General features: G+C 32.8%; 1 protein-coding gene across 1 annotated transcript in view; it reads right to left on the bottom strand.

Moving 5' to 3' along the window:
* The window catches only part of LOC118204706 (CYFIP-related Rac1 interactor B-like), a 167,117-nt gene that overhangs the window by 9,565 nt on the left and 139,172 nt on the right, over window positions 1-18,380 (bottom strand). The window contains exons 8-9 of the mRNA XM_085824703.1: window positions 4,109-4,235; window positions 3,954-4,024 (exon numbers count right to left, since the gene is read on the bottom strand). Coding sequence (XP_085680829.1) covers window positions 3,954-4,024; window positions 4,109-4,235 — 198 coding nt within the window. The remainder of the gene's footprint in view (window positions 1-3,953; window positions 4,025-4,108; window positions 4,236-18,380) is intronic.

Raw genomic sequence — 18,380 nt, 5'->3', positions numbered from 1 at the left:
TGCTAAAAGGTACATTTCCTGGCTACAGAAATAATTTTTATTAATAAATTATTCACATAACAAATTAAAATTTCACATTCACTGACTTTTCAGAATAAGGGAGAACGATATTTTTGTCAAAGGTCTATGTCAAATTTTACAATGTTTTGCAATTTATATTTTTTGTACTAACATATTTTCTACACACATGATTTTTTTTTTACAATGCTAATCTTTAAATGTTTAGCATCACATACCAAAATTAGCCACTTGAGAACTTAGCTCAGCATAACTCAGACTGAAAAATTTCAATTTGAAATTTATAATTATAAAAAACTTAAAATAATACTTTCAAATTTGCAGCATATCATTTCATGTTATTAACATTTTTGTAAAAGATTACACTAATTTTACGATTTAAAATAATTATATTCAATAGAAAAATGAAAAAACAATTCAGCCCTTTTCCTTTTAAACATCAATAATTAATTTGCAGTGTTATTTTTAACTTTATTACATATTACTCTGTCTTAAACTGTATCTGCGCCTAACTTGGAGACCTTGTATTTGAAAGCAGACGCCCCTGACTTAGCAAGACAATCCCTCTAGGTGGGCTCAACAAAGATATTGTATCTGCAGCAGGTCCAATATGTCCAAAAAAATAACTGCCGAGACCATTGGTTCTAATGATGTATTACTTATTTATTGTTTATTGCTCTGCTTTAATAAAAAATACACAAAAATGACATCACTTCTATCATTAATACAAACTACCAAAAAGAACATTCCCTATGTAATATAAATATGTAATCTATAATAATGATTAATACTACATACAGTAATTAATAAATAAAGAAAGCATAAAAATGTGTACAAATAAAAATACAATTCTGAATGCAATTTTACTGGAGCTGAGTCCAACTTATAAAATTGTTACTGTTACTGCTAACTTCTGAAAAGAAATGTTTATCAGAAGATAATAAGAAAATAATATAAACTAGATATAGGATTCAATTCAATAATATAAACTAGATATAGGAGATACTAGGTTTTCATTTACTAAGGAGCTAATACATATGGTACAGAATGTACATGTGGCTACACAGATCCAGACAAACGTCCTTTGTGTTCTATAACTAAAAATGCTCGAGGCTTTCACCTCCTGTTTACAAATACCTTGAAGTCCAGTACACCAGATCTGGGAATATCTCAGTTAGCTGAATGTACCAGTGATTAAACATAGCAGGAAAATCTTTCAGTTGTTTTACTATGCATAGTTTATTTACATAAAGTATTCTTTTCAATAAAAATTCCTTTCCGCATTCAAGAGGAAACTGGCCTCAAATTTAGAACAGTTTAGAGATCAGAATTCTTTACAGATAACGCAACAATCATTAAAGAGCTAGTTAGAATTCTCTCAGACTTTTTGAATCAATCATGCTTGAAATAATCCCACTGCAACCCAGTATTGTACATGAGATAAAAAATATATTACACTTGGTCATTGACTTACACAAAAAATTACAAATAAAGAAATGACTTTTGTGTTAATAGTAACTATTGCAATGTGTAGGATTATTAGACATTACTAGAGCATTATTATATAACATGGTCAAATTCACAGTGATTTTACACCGTAAGCAAAATTGCACATATGAGATATTTATGTTCTGTTGACGAAAATTTAATCTTTTTTTTCGGGGGGGGGGGAGGGGGAAGAGATGACAGTTGTATATTTTTTTCTAAACTGGTTTCCAAAAGGCACATACTGGCACTAAATGTAAATTAACAGTTTCTGAAGGTGGAGTTTGAATGGTTAAAAATCAATGTCAATCTTATCCATATGATAAAACCAATCATGATTAACTGTCCAAGCATATGCTAATTAGGTAGTCATTGATGGCACTAGCATTCTGAGGGGTTTGGGAAGGTTAATTTAAATGCTGATGAGAAGTGTTTATAACTTCTGTGGGGTAATTTCTTATGATATTTATGTTTCTATGGCTGAAAGAAAATGAATGGTAGATGGTGAAAGCTGTATGCTCTTGAAAAAGTTGACACAGGATAGTCAATCAAAGATGTTGCTCTTTTCTTTAGTATTGATTATATCATAATATCTTGAATATGGAAACAGTTCCAAACAAGTCAAACAATTATTCAGAGGTTTGGACTTGATAGATTAAGGGTTACAATCATTTTTGAAGATACATACATTGCTATAGTAGCCAGAGAGATCTCCAGAACTGTTATTTTCATGTTAGCAGCATCACTTGGTCAGAATATATCTGCCAGTACTGTGCATGACATGCAGAGATTGTACATCTGAGTACCAAGTGCTTGTGTTCCATTAACCAACCAGTCCAGAGAAGGAAAAGTAAAATGGTGACATTAACATTTCAAACAGATTCCTTTAGATTTGTGCAACATCCTGTTCATGGATGAGTCCAGGAATCAGAAGATAAGTATGTCATGGTCTGGAGAGAATGATGCATACAGAATAAGGCCCATAACATTGTTGAATATCACCCACTCAAGAGATGGCAGCATCATGGTATGGGATGGAATTTCAAAAGGATACTATTCCCGGGTGTATATCTTTAAAAATGGTTCTTATAATTGAAATTAAGTTCTGCATCCCACAGTGAGACACTATACTGCAGCAGTTGATCATGATTTTCTCCAAATGGATGATAATGCTCATACCCATCTAGCCACTATCGTTTATGAGTACCTGAAAAGAAGGCATTTCTCGTACGCAGCTGTCAGAATATTTCCCCGACCTTACATAATACAAAGGTTTTCAACATCTAAACCTTAAGATTGTTAGCCTATCATATGCATTTTATTTCATCGGCCTAAATTTTGGATTTAAAGCTAGACTTACAAAAGTGCCATTATTTTGATATTCACAGTTACGAGGGATTTTACGGTACTAAGGAAATAGAAACAAATAATCTGTTCAAATTAAGCTCGGAAGGTTCTTTATCATCAAAATATCTATCTCGACTCAAGAACATAGCTGTGACGATCCACAGCCCAGCACAAGCAAGTATTACAATTGATATTGTAAATTACATTTGTACTAAATGTTTACAATATTTCTGGTTGTATTTTCTTGTTTAAATTACATTTAGTACTATTTTAGCAGAACCAATAGCGTAATTAAGCTTTATAGTTTTGTGTATTTAATAACGGTGTGAATAATTAATAAATTTAAATGCAGAGAACCCTAGAATTTAACTGTATAATGTTTAACATTTCCTAATATGAAAAATAAAAAATGATTAGAATAAAAAATATTTTAAAAACAAAATATAAAGTTGGCAGAAAGATCAGAAAGGTAAAAAAAATACTAACATACTACTACTTCATATAAAACAATGCTGTTAATAAATACCTGGCCGATATACAACCAATTTGACTGACAACCTGTCAGCCAGAAGGAAATTTGGTTATAAGCTGATTATTAACCTTAATATTACAGTCTACACTTGTGTAAAGTCTATCCCAAAAGAATTATAGGTGCTATGATTCCCACATCATAGATCCAGACTTCTTACAGTTTACTGAAAGGCCATTAAACCATACACAATCCAGAAAGTCATAAAGAATATACTCTCTATTATTGATGACATTAGTCACATTCAGCTCATTCAAACAATTAGGAGAGTTGTGTTGGCACGATATTTATAGAAATAATGTAATCACTCCTGGAATTTGCAATAAAATAAGCAACACACATATTAAATTGGATATCTTACATCTGGAAAGTACAATTACATTTTTCTATTGTATATAACATGCTCACTGTAAATGCTAACCCAGAGCCTCTTGCAAGCAAAGCACCCTGTGTTAGGATACAGGGTGTTTCCTTTCAGAAGTAACATTTTATGTTATTCCAGATAATAAAAAGGAACAAAATATAAAACAAAACTATTCAAAAAGTTTTTTTTTATTAAAGATTGAATAATAACCTGAGGGCATTAAGAAGACCTTCAACAACATTAGGTGGCTGATCTTTCAGAACTTTTATGGATCCTTTGACCTAAGATTATAGACATAAAATATTTTTATTTTGATATATAATTTCATAGGAATAGTCACATATAAAATTAAATATAACACTTACATCTATGTGTGCAGATTTTGCGAAGGCTCCAACTGGGTGAACATGATCATATAAAATGATTAAACCAACCATCACCCTCAAGACAAACAGTATTGTTTCTTCATTTCTAAAACGACTGCAAAACTCCCTAAAAATATACATTCATTTTTATTAAATACACAAGATAAAAAGAGTAAAATTAACTGAACATATATTGTGTATGAAAAGACACACATTCAGAAAATCAAGCAATTATTACAGTACAAAGTCCAAAATCCAGATTTTGAGACAACTAAGGAGGTGGAACAAGTTTAAAAAAGGGGAATGTAATGTTTAACAGAAAGATGGTGTGCAATAAAAATGATTTTTCTCCCAACTAAGATTCCTATACGTCACTTTCAAACACCTGCTGGCAAAAGAATCATGCCAATGACAATATGTTGATTGACAATGGCCATGACTACACTTTTGACCCTTCAGTATTGTGAGAGATTAGTATTTTTCTATCTGATTAAGTGAAGACCTGAGGCATTTTTGCTTGGAAAGGGATGTTGCACATGCTCGTTTCCCTTTTGTAGGCATCGTAGCAGAGAAGGGAGAAAAAATTAGTTTCTGAGGAACTTAAGTTCAGTTAACAAAACAAATGTGCTCTTCTTTAACTTTCTAGTTTGATTTAGCTTAAAATATATATAACATTAAAAAAAGAAAAATGTTTTTTCTATAATTTTTTGTGGATTCTGACACTCTACTTGCATTAAAACAACAGACAAATTTGTTATGTTACAAGTGAAAATCATTACAAAGTGATCATTGAATGGCTGAGACAATGTCACAGCGAGGACACGCTACTGATGAATGTAATACAAATCACTCAAACCAAAATATTTCATGAAAAAATGGACTTAAAAACTAAGTGCAGATATTCAAGAAGTTGGTTAACCAAACTTAAAAACCACCATATTGTGAAGCAACTGAATAATTTACAGACTGAGAAAAGTTATCTGAATAATTTACAGACTGACAAAAGTTATCTCCAGAGCAATATTGACAAGTGCTTATAATGCTAACAAAACTGATCTTTTTTTATAAAATCTGAAATAATTAACCCTGAAATACATTGGTGATCTCTGCAGATAATGTCCCAACTGTTTTCAAGAATTCCAAAGTGAAATTGGTGATTTTGGAACATGCAAATTCCACAGGAATGCACAAATATAAACTTTTCACAATTAAAAAATATATATACAATCTTGGAGTAAAGATTTTCCGAGTGATCTATTTTTCAAATAAAAGCATGGGTGACATAATGTTAATGAATGACTGGCTTGAAAATCATTTCATACTGGAAGCTCAGCAAGATTTGAATAAAAATTTAGAATAAGCTACCCCATCTCATTCTTTTTTCCATACCGTACATCCATCATTTAGCCTATGGATATCAAATTATTGCGCACATGTTGAAATGTGGAAATACAGAAACTTTTTAAAACCCATACTAAGATTTTTTTAAACAGGAGCAGAATCCTTCAAGAATTATTGAAATATTTGAACACAGAATGTGCTGTGGGGTATATTACCAGGTTGTTCAATAAGTTCGCAGGACGGAAATGAAGAAACCAATTTTTATTTGTAAAAATGACTTTATTTTTCAACGTAGTTTCCTTCAACTTCAATACACTTATTCCAACAGTCTTCTAATTTATGGATCCCTTGACTGTAGTGGTTTTTCGGCAGCTCTGCAAAATATCCCTCCATGGCATCTGGTGAATAGACTGGATGTTGCAACAATTCGTACTTCAATTCAGTTATTTTAGAAATGGTTTTTTGAGCTGTGTGCGCAGGTGCGTTATCTTGGTGGAAAATTATTTTCTTCTTCTGTAATCCGGGTTCTTCCTTCACGAATTTTTTCGTCTAATTGATTCAAAAGGTTACAATAATAATCTGAATTAATTGTTTTGCCAGTTTGAAGGTAATCTATAAACAAAATTCCTTTTGCATCTCAAAAAACTGATGCTAACACCTTCTTGGCTGATTTTTGCTCACGAACTCGCTTCGGTGCCGAAGAGCCAGATTCACACCACTCCTTAACCTCCTGTTTTGATTCAGGATCATGATGGTAGACCGAAGTCTCTTCCATTGTGATAAATCGATGGATAAAGTCAGTTTTATTCTTCTTAAAGCGCTCCAAATGTTGCTCGCAAAGTCGCATCCGAATGTGTTTTTGCTTCATCGTTAGAGAATGCAGCACCCATTTTGCACAGAGTTTTTGAAACCCAAATTAACACTCAAAATATTGCTCACTGTGCCCAATGAAATGCCTAAAGCCTCTGTTAAATCTCTTTCAGTCAATCGACGGTCTTCCAATACCATACCTTGTATTTTTCCGATGATTTCCGGTGTTGATGCAGTTTTTGGACGTCCCTCTCGCGGATCGTCTTCAAGGCTGGTACGACCACTTTTGAATAAACTAGCCCACTTGCAAACCATTGTTCTTGAAGGAGCAGATTCACCCAACACATTCACCATTTCGGTATGAATTTCCATTGCCTTTAAACCTTTCTTTACAAAGAATTTAATAACTGCACGTTGCTCAATTTTATCCATACCTGAAAAAAGCCACAACACGTTAGATATAAGGGGCGGTTAAACAATGAATAAATTAACAGATCGAAATGAAACTTTTGACATGTTCCTAAGAAAGAACAAATATGAAAATGGCATCGAAGTTTTAGGTCTAATATTGACGAATAGATGGCGGTCTGCGAACTTATTGAACAACCTTGTACAAGGTCATAGGAGGATATACCTGCATATATTTCAAACCATACTTGGTCGAATTTATGACCAGCTACTGTATTTTATGGTGGTGGTGGTGATGATGATTATAGCTGAAAATTTGAAGGTTTGTGATATCGGAAGCAAAAGATAAAATTTTCAAATGAATGGAATTTGTAAAGAAACAGCAATAAATGAAGATGTAGAAGCTTTCCATTGTGATGATACTGTCTTGATCAACTAATGAACAGTGAAATGTAAAGTATGATTTTAAATCCAAAGAAACAATGGCACCAATAGTGAAGAAAATATCAAAGAAAAAAGATTTTGATAGATAGTTCAATGGGAATTCTTGACACAGCAATTACATGACTTAAACAATGGAACTTAAATTAAACAAGAAATTATGTCTGTCTATGAAATTTAAGAGAAAGTATTAACACACACACACACACACACACAAAAAAAAAAAAAAAAAAAAAAAAAAAAAAAGAGAGAGAACAGCTTAACCCTGAAACCGCATTTTCAACATTTTTTTTTTTAATTTAGAAAATTTGGTTTTTTTTTCCCCTCAAAACTGCTGCTAAAATTAAATTACTTCTTAAAGCTGATAACAGATGACAGCAGCAAACCTTTCTGAGCATCCATTAATTGATACGAATCATTCAAAAATAGCTTCTTTTGCACCCTACTCTTTTTGAAGCATTTTAAAAGCAAAAAACCCAAAAAATTTTAATTTTTCCAAAATATATTTTATAAGCAGGCATCAATGAGTAATGAATTGTCCTTAGTTCACAAAAAAAAAAAAGTAATGGAACCCTTTTAAATTTGAATGTTTTCATTGCGGTTTCAGTATGAAACCACCGCCCCTCTGGGACATCGAAGAAATGATCAGATGACGCAGTCGCGAGATTTTTTGCAGCTGTGTTTATTGCTTTCGGATCACTGCTGTACACAGTTGCACAATATCTTCGTTTGAGTGGCTTCAAAGATGAGGATTTATGGAACTTTTGAGAGAGGGAAAAAACATTTCTTATTTTTTACAGAGACACAGAGCACACTGAAAAACACTCGTAGTTGCGTTTTTATTATGCTTCTCTTAGCGGTCGCTTTTCTCATGCTTCTAGTTCATAGTAAAATAATTGTATGCATCTTAATTTATTTTATTTTTACATAAAATTTTCTTAGTTTTAAACATAATTTTTAAAAATATTTCATAGTTTTATGCAAGTAATTTAGTGCATTATTAGTTACTTTTTGTCTCATACTTTTTTGTTTCCTGTTTTAAATTTTTTACTTATAATTAAAAATGTGTGTTTATGCAAATATTACTTACTTTATTAGTTGTTCAGTAATTTACTAGTATAATCTGAGATTTGGGTTACGTTTAGATACTTTTCAGCAAAGTAAAGATAAATAAGCAAATGTCTAGTCTTAAGTGTTCTAGACGGGCGCTGGTTTCAAGGCCGGTCCCCTCTCCATAAAGGGGGACGAAAAAATTTTTTTTAAACTCATTTATGTTGTCTATAGGACCATTGCATGTCATTATGCCTACTTTTTCATAACTTTTAAAAAATCATAACATTGCGCCCCTGAAAGGGTTAAACGATTTATATTGAAAGAAATGTTTAATAAAACAAATAAATAACTATTGAGGTCTTTTTTATGCCTCCAAAATTCTGATTCCTTTCAAGTCATAAATGCTCTATTATTTTATCAACAACTATTTCATGTTTTTGATTTTATTATTTCTACATGTCATCTTACTAGATTTAATCAATGATCTAAAATCCAGAAATTTCCAAAATTTGGAAGAGCCTAAGTCCCAAGGATTTTGGAAATCAAACTTTGTACTACATAAGACAAGCATTATCTAATTCAGAAGTCAAACAACAAGAATCAGCGTTATATTTTCAAAATTTTCACAGGACTAGTTTCGATGGTTTTACCGAACCACCATCCTCAGCTGCAAAACCACAAATGAACAAGATAGGAAATAATGATTAAATAAGATAAGGAAGCCTTGACAAGAATAGCAAGTGGCGCCATCTGTTGATGAAACCAGAACTAAAACATAATTAATTTCTTTAACCCTTTGATGTGCGGTGGTCATGCTTTGAAACCACCATTTTCCGAATTTTTTTTTTTTTTCCTACTCTTTTTTCTGAAATTTTTGAGTAAAATGAATTGATTACTGATCTTTTACATCTAAATAATACAAAATGACTGTAGAATCATATATGTTTTAGGTATTAATACTTCAGATCGAATGTCTTTTAAAATTCGTTTTCGATGAGACAAAATAACTTCCTTTTATTAATATAAAAAACTTTAAATTTCAAAAGTTAGTCATCGCACATCATGATTTCTATCATCAACAATAAAAAATTGCAGTAATTAAACTGCATATATAAAAAAACCTCTCTATATGTATGGCATTTGCTATGTGGTTTCAGGGCGCGATCAGTGCGCCACTAGAGCATTGTGTCACAATGCTTACAATTCTCTAGAGTCTCGGTGGTCACGCCTTGAAACCACTGGCGTTTGCTTCTCAACGGCGTTCGCTTGCTTTTCAAATAGGAATGTTTATTTTTAACCGGATATAGATAAAGGGCTTTGAAACCACAGGGTTATTTTATTATTAAACAATACATGCACCTGCCCAGTAAAAAGGTCTTTCTTTTCCAAATACTTTTCTCTGACATCAACACACTTGCTTCCCAAGCTAGTATTGTTATTTTATAAATTATTTCCTGTGGTTTAAATTTAATGTAAATATACTTTGCTATAATTAAAAATAGAAATTGCATAAAAGTTTCATTTAAATTAAAAATATTTTCTGAATATTTTGGGACGAAATATGAATAAAATAAGTATGAATGGGAAAGGAACGATCCGTACAAAGCCAAAAAGACCAAGCCCCCCATTAACATAAAAATCATAAATTTCATGAGCCAGATGAAAAGAAACTAAATAACACTGGACATATACCAGTGAAATTTAAATCCATGCAGTGTACATTTTATAGCACAAGGAAGAAACCTCATAGAACAAGATGTATGTGTGAAATATGCAGTGTGGGTCTATACATGTACCAAAGAGACAAAACATGCTTTGAACAGTGTCAAAAAAAAAAAAAAAAAAAAAAAAGAGAGAGTTCTTTTTTTTTATCTTTATATTATTGAGTTTTTTTTTATTCCATTTATCCAAATGTCCTTATTATGTAGGTACGTATATTTTCACTGCTATAGAAAAATTACATAAATGTTTAATTTTTAATTTTTTCTGACGATTTACTTTGTAAAATAATGTAAAAAAAATTATATATAATGCAATTCTTACATACATTTTTTTTAAATCTGTAAATTTCGTCATTTATTTCAAACACGCGTGGAAAATGGTACGTTTTTCCCCCCCTACTACATCAGTAAGTTTCAAAGTCCTAGACGCACGGTGGTTTCATAGTGCGACCACCACCCACAGAACAATGGGCAAGAGTAGATTTTTTTAAATTCATATATTATTTGTCTATAGGATCATAATATTCAATTTCTAGAGTTTTTAGTTAAAAAAATTATAAAACTAATATTGTGCGCGTCAAAGGGTTAAAGGCCGGTTGGCCTTTAAAGAAATTATGTTTTAGTTCTGGTTTCATCAACAGATGGCGCCCCTTGCTTATTCTTGTCCAGGCTTTCTTATCTTATCTAATCATTATTTCCTATCTTGTTCATTTGTGGTTTTGCAGCTGAGGATGGTGGTTCAGTAAAACCATCGAAACTAGTCCTGTGAAAATTTTCAAAATATAATGCTGATTCTTGTTTGACTTGTGAATTAGTATTTGTTCAGCGTGTTATTGTGTCTTATGCATTATCTAATCAAAAGTATCCGGCTATATACAGTAGATCAGGGGTCATCCCATCTTCCATTCTTTCCAAAACTCGAAAAATAGATACAGTACAAAGTCTGTAATCTGGACATCCATTATCCGGAATGATCTATAACCCGGACCTCAAAGCCACAAACTTTTTTTTTGTATGCTTTATGCATGCACGTAATGCGTTTACACATGTGCTATGCATGTGCGTTTAGCACAAAAAACAAAGCAACTTAAACAACTTACATTGAAAGAAATGTTTAATAAAGTAAACAAATAAATATTAAGCCTTTTTTTTTTGTAAATTTTGATACCCTTTAGATTATAATTGCTCTTTATTTCATAAATTACAGTTTCATATTTTTAATTGTATAATTTCTGCATGCCACCAGATTTAAATTGATCATCTATAATCCAGAAAAAACCTTAATCGGAATCGCTGAAGTCCGGATTACGGACTTTGCACTGTATACATTTATTTATATAGATTTAGATGATTTTTCAACATGTTTTATAAATTAAGCAACAAAAAAGTGTACAAAATGTTGACAAATATCAAAACTTGAATAAAAGTAGTTTTTATATCATACATACTTGCCAACCTACGACACTTAAAAATCAGGAGATTTTTCCCTTTGTTAAAAAGACTTTTTAAATGATAAAAATATAGTTTTTAATAATGAATTAACTTTAAATATTTATTAATTCTTAAATGCAAGCAACACAAAAATACTTTACACATAAGAAACATTTTTATTACTTGCATTGTTTAAGGGAAAAAAAGACACTTTAATCAGTTTTCATCCAAATGTTATGAACAGTGGCAGATTTTGCTTTTGTTAAGAAGGAAACTACATAATTTTGTTCATAGCAATTGCCACATAGGCCTGCTTTTGCTAATAAAAGTTTTTCCAATGTGTCATCACTAATATTAGATCTAAATTTAGTCCTCGTTTTCGCAACAACACTGAAAATCCTCCCACACTCTGCATTACTATGGGGAACTGTCAAGATGGCATATATAATTCTAGATAGTTCACTATATTTTAAAATTCGATCAGCACCTTTCAGTTTTCCAATTAAACTCCACTGGGTGACATTCCTAGCTGATTTTATAACTTCATCCAAGTTTTCTAATTGTAAACTGCAAAATTGCGACTGCAATATTATCAATGGCAACATCAATATCATCATCTTTTATGACTAAATGAAGTAACACAGGAAATCTGTTTAAAAAGTACCTTATACCAGAAAAAGATGCATTTGCTAGAGCAGAAACAACAGCAACTTCAGCATGCAAAATCACTTAATCGTTGACTTGAAATTTATGTAGTATGTAATCACTTACTCGACAGAAGTAACTTCTAACATGAAGATAAAACTTATTTTTATCTTCAAGCCTACTATTACTTGGTGCATTATCGGCACCAAGTGCTAAGCAATTATCCAGAAGGACTGCATTTTCTTTTAAAGTTTTAATAATTAGCTGTGCTATATTAAAGCTGGTCGAATGTTCTTCTAAAGTGGGGACAGAAAGTAAACTGCAATCAATTTCTGAAGACTGGATTAAAAAAGAAACAACAATTGAATACAGTTTTGAATCGGTATTGTTGCTTCCATCCGTAGAGAGGCAGAATGGAGCTGTTTTAATGCAATCAATAACTGAAGATTTATTTTTCAAACCCATTTCTTTAACAATTTGCACCTGTTTGTGTGCAATTGTATGAGTATTTCAATCTTGTACTTTGAGTACGCACATGTTTGAGAACATCCGCCCTTCCACCATGCAAAATCGAAAAATCGCAATGACAGACAGTACATATCCCAAATTTATTACATTTCCTTGAGGAAATAATGGAAGGAATGTCAACTGTGTACGATTTTTGAAACGTATACAAATATTGCACCTTTCTCACAGACATAACCAAAGATGATAATTTCTAAAACTATTTCCCGAAGGCACGTGTACTCACACAACTCAGGGACAAGATGAACGAAATAACTAAAGAACATTCAAATAACAGCTTTCAGCTTACTTTGTACTCATTGGCTAATATATGCCAGATGACACGCAGTGGAGCTCAATGGCCATTAGAGAACTGGAGAACAATGTTTCTGGATACGTATGCTCTCACTCAGCAGAAATTATCATCTGAATCACAAGGTTTTGTTTTAGATATAATCTAGAGAAAATTCAATTGCTTTCAGATGTCCAAAATCACTTTTTTTTTTTTTTTTTTTGTGTGTGTGTGTATGTGTTCATATAATAAAGTATTAAGCCAAGTTCCATAAAAATCGTGAGAAATTTTAAGAATAAGAAAAAGTCAGGTAAATCGGGTTGGCGGGAGAGCAGTCGAAAATTAGGGAGTCTCCGGCCTGAATCGGGAGAGTTGGCAACTCTGATTATATAATAATACATAATGTACTGTATCCCCACCATTATTCGCAGGGGTTACGCTCCTTTCCCTCCCACAAATCCTGAAAATTATATATGCTAATATATGTTCCCAAACACATTCTAAAGACAGTATTACTCATACAGTAATAATGTTGTAATATGTAGTAATGATAAATTTAAAAAAGTAATAATATAGTATTATATGTACGTAGTAACGATAAATTTAAAACATTTAAATTTTGTTGTGTACATACTTACCAATAATGAATGATGATGATGATGAAATTTGTGTAACATATGATGAGGATGATTACGGTGACAATGATGTATGGCACAGCTTAACGGCTGCTTCACAGCAGTTCAGGCAATTCCTCCTCTTCAATCACTTCAAGAGGAGGTGTTGTTTCTTCAGGACAATCAGGAGATGGTGTAGTATTTTCTTTGGGTGTGGCTTGGTTACTTTTCTTAACCTTCGTTAGGAAGATTATTGGCACCTGGCGTCATTGTTTTTTCATGGTGGTGAAAAGGGTTTTGTATGATAACATGGATGAATCACTTGCATTTGAGAACTGTAGTAAACGAACCATCTAAGGGTCCCAAGATTTAGCTTTCTCTTGCTGTTCACACGAGTTCAGCCAACCAATCTAGAGTCAGACCTTCATCCTCTTCCTCTTGTGATGTCTTCTGGATCTTTGTTTCTTCTTCTTCTGCAGACTTCATCAGCTCTGCCAAATCTTCATCTGTCAGAGGTTGAGTGTGGATATCAATAAGTTCATTGAACTCTTCTTGAGTTACAAAGCCATCACCCCTGATTAACCTGTGTCAGTTTCACTGACTTGTTGACAGTATCCTGATAGATTTCATCAGGTGAAAAGCTTTTGTAATCATGTACACATTCTAGCCATACTATTTTCCAACACTAGACTTTCTTTTTTCATGTCTTGAAGTGCCTTGTGTTTGACTGTCAGGCACGATGCAACTGTAAAATTGCACCAGTATACTTTTAACTGGAAGTCCTCTTCCTCATCTATGCCATAACTAACTGATTAAGACAGATCCCAGCATAAAGTGCATTAAATGCACGAATTACCCCCCCTTCCCGATCCATAGCCTAGAGGAGTGATGTGGTGTTGGGAGGGAAGAACTCGAATCTTAACTCCATGATACAAATCCACAGGGTGACATTCAGCATCATCCATGAGCAGCAACACATCAAACTCCATTCCTTTTTACAGAGGTATTCTTCTACTTGACGAAGTACTGATGAAACCAGGTGGATGTCAGAACCTTCGTAATCCAGGCCTTGGAATTATGTATCCAGAAGACAGGCAAAGTGTTTCTATTTTTGTTCTCGAGAGTTTATTCCCTGGGATTTGCAGACTTATAAACGACACCAGTTTCATGATCCAGCCAGCAGAGTTGAAACACTCTGTCCTTTTCTGTTTTGAATCCTGGGGTGTTCATTTTATGCTTCATGAGAAATGTTCTGGAAGGTCTCTTCTTCCAAAACAACCCTGCTTCATCAATGTTGAATACCTGCTCTGGCTTGAATTCCTTCTCCTTAACGAGTTGCTAAAAGGTCTCGGGATACTTCTCTGCAATTTCTGTATCTGCAGATGCAGCTTCTCATAGGATTTTCCAATTCACAGTTGGTAACGTTTCACAAACTGATCAAACCAACCATTGCTGGCACGAAATTCTTCTGCATCTGATGTTGGCCTTCTTATGAATAATCTTTGTGTCCAAAGAGGTATTTTTATTCAAGTCTTGTATCCAGAATGCTAAGGCAGATTCCATCCCGACGATTGCCTTGTTTCATACAACACTCACCCTCTTAGCACTTCCACAAAAACTCGATGCTACACTAGATATGATTACCTTCTCATTTTTCTTTATGTAATGCATGGTGCTTTCATTTACTCTGTAATGGCACCCTACCGCAGCATAACTTTTCTCTTCCTTTACCATATCAAGCAGTTGTACCTTCTCATACAAAGTCATTACGTTTTTCTGGTACTTAAGTTCCTTGCCAGAAGCTGGAGAAGATGCAGGGTGTATTGGTGGCATCATGAGGCGTAAATAATATAGGGGTACAGTAGTAATTATATAACATGCCAAAAACTTGAATTCACAAATTCGAACAATCATTTATAGGGCATAAATAATACAGGGGTACAGTATAATTAGATATAACACACAAAAAACTTGAATTAACAATTCAAACAATCATAAGGCATAAATAATACAGGGGTAATAATACAGTATAATTAGATATAAGATATAACACCGCAAAAACTTGAATTCAAACAATCACCCTTGATGTTTTAAGGAAAACCCACAAGCGACTGAGGGGAGAACTGTTTGGCCTCTCATGCATGAAGATGCTTGTGACATTACATCGTCTGCAGCCAATCAGCAGGAAAGAGAAACGAAAGCAATGAGAAGTGTCTTGCCAAGAGGAAAGCTTAAGCGAAAAAGGATGCCACAATTCAAAGGAAGAAGTGAGGGAGCCAAAGGTTTCAGTTCGAGTTAGAAAAGTTTTGGTTTATAATTATTTTGATTGGACAAGTGGTATCTGCATTAAAGACATGAAAAGATCTCGAATTTGGGAGAACAGATGAATTTAGGGGGATCGCATAAAATCTAGAATAGTTAATTTTGAGGTCACAAATTATTTTTAAAGCAGCTATCATATTTTGCTATATCTTACATACACATATATCAAGAGTACCTTGCAACGATTTATGTAAATGCTAAATAAGGCAGCATTTTTAAACATAATTAATTAAGGCTCTATATAAAGTTGGTAAGTAATCATCTAGTAATTTGTTAACATGTAGCACTATTCAAGAAATAAATAAACTAAAATTTTTATTATCTCGGCTAATAAATCACAGTTCTAATTAAAAAAAATCAAACTTTTTTAAAACATGTACTGGAACTATCAGCTAGTATATAAAATTAGCTTAAAAAAAACTTCCAATTAATATTGCTTTTTAGAAAAATCATAGATTCTGAGGGAGACAAATATATGTCCCTCTTCTTAAAAAATGAAGTACTTTGCCAAAAGTAATGCAGAATATTTTTGCTCGTTTAAGAGTGACCCAAAATCTAACCCTTTAAACTGACATGGTTAACTTCATAAATTCAATGTCAATCTGAGATAAATTTTGGCTAACCATGTTTATCATGAATCCATGTTCTTTTTCCATACATGTCATTTAATAATAAGTAGAAATTCAGAAACCTCCTCATATCACTGAAAATTCCAATTAACAATTCCAATACTCAACTCGGTCAGCAGTGATGCTGCAGAGTACATCAATCATGCTAATAATTCTTTTCAGTGCAAGGCATACAAAACAATTATTAGTTACAGGTCACAGAACTCCTTTCCTTGAACACTTTTATGGTACTTAACAAACTGTTACGTGTTTAAAAAAAGAATTTTGAAACTTCAGCTATAAGGTATTTCTCTCGCTTTCCTAGCGTGCCTTTTAAACAACATGATAAATTAAATGACAAAAAAGTGTACAAAATATTGACAAATATTAAAACTTGAATAAAAGTAGTTTCTTATATTATATAATAATACATAATGTACAGTATCCCCCCTTTATTCGCAGGGGTGACGTTCCTTTCCCTCATGCAAATCCCGAATATCTGCGAATTATTGATGCAGTTTTAAAATGCCTATGTATGATATTATATTCATTAATATATGCTTTCCAAAGACATTCTAAAGACAGTATTACTCATTGATACAGTAATAATATAGTAATATGTAGTAATGTTAAATTCAAAACAGAAAATTCAGAAACCTCCTCATACCACTGAAAACTCCAATTAAGAATTCCAATACTCAACTCAGTCAGTAGCCAATTTCCCGTGTTTGTGAGCTTCCCTCTAGTGTGATCTTATTACTCCCCCCCCCCATGTTTTGTGTGACCTTATCTAAACCCCACTAATATGATAAATTAAACATTAATAACTTCTTTTCATTCACTGTATTCTAGGGTTTGGAAAAACATGAAGCGATGGGTGTCTTTGGGGGCTGACAAGATGCACTTAACCCTTACAACTGTGTAATGTTTTGATGCCAGACGAAAATTATCAAATCAGCGAGTTTGGGGGAAAGGGTAATGAGGTGAGATTAAAATTTTAGCTAAACAAAGACAAATGAAAACTCCACAGGAGTAAGCAAAGTATGAAAAAAACATTAAAATACTTTTATTCATTCCTAGCACAGAGTCATTAAACTCCCAACATGAATATAATATTTAATCATAAACAACTTGTAAATAAGTCATAATAACTATAATATATGTATCAAATTATGTCATAAGCAATTATAATATAAATAAATTCAGTCACCCCAACAGAGTAGAGAAAGAGATGAATGGTGCTGCCATCTATTGGCAACATACCCTCAAAACAGGCTATGGCATTTTTTATATAACTGTATTAAAATCGTATAATCTTCTTTTAATTACCAGTTTTAATTGAAAAGCAGGAGGGTTTAGCATATGTGTGCATATTGAAGATTTTGAATTTTTTCTTCCCTTCCAATAAGAATTTATGATATGATACCTATGAATGAGGTATACAGTCAAAAGTCGTTAATTCGGACCTCAAAGCTAAAATCTTTCTGCGCATGCGCCGCGTTCACGCATGCTCATAAGCGTTTTACGCGTGCACGCAAGACATTTACGACTGCGCATATGCGTCTGCGCAAGCACAGAATACGTTTTCGCGTGCGCGTTTAATGTATAACAGATGGTATAAGCTAAAATTATCTAATTCAGTTAATGTTGATGATTGCGTTGTTCCTTAATCTTCGAATTGGATCCGGCTTATTATTTTTTGCAGACTGTAAGAGCAATTTTATAAAAGTAAGCTTGAACTTTCGATTATGTCAAATAGAATTTCTGATGCTGGAGCTCCCAAAGGATCTAGAAAACGAAAGTATGTTTCGATGTCCATCAAACAAAAAAAGAATTGCTACAAAAAATGGATAAAGTTATATCCTTTGTTTATCTAACCGTTTCAAAATCCGTTTATCAATTTCACACTGCTCTGCGTGGGGGGAGGGGGGGACGTCGCGGCGCGCAATGAACTGAAAGTTGATCTGTCAGCACTATCGTTATCTGCAGGGCAGATGTTTTTATTTTATTCGGCTTATAATTCCTTACTAAATGTAGTATTTAATCTCGATGTACTCCGTCTTTGATATGATTTAAATCAAA

This window comes from Stegodyphus dumicola, chromosome 1, assembly GCF_044657685.1.
Source record: "Stegodyphus dumicola isolate Sdum_Otavi_A_Nest chromosome 1, ASM4465768v1".
NCBI classification, from domain to species: Eukaryota; Metazoa; Arthropoda; class Arachnida; order Araneae; family Eresidae; genus Stegodyphus; species Stegodyphus dumicola.
The sequence above is the reverse complement of the archived record's forward strand: the minus strand, read 5'-3'. Positions and strand labels throughout refer to the sequence as shown.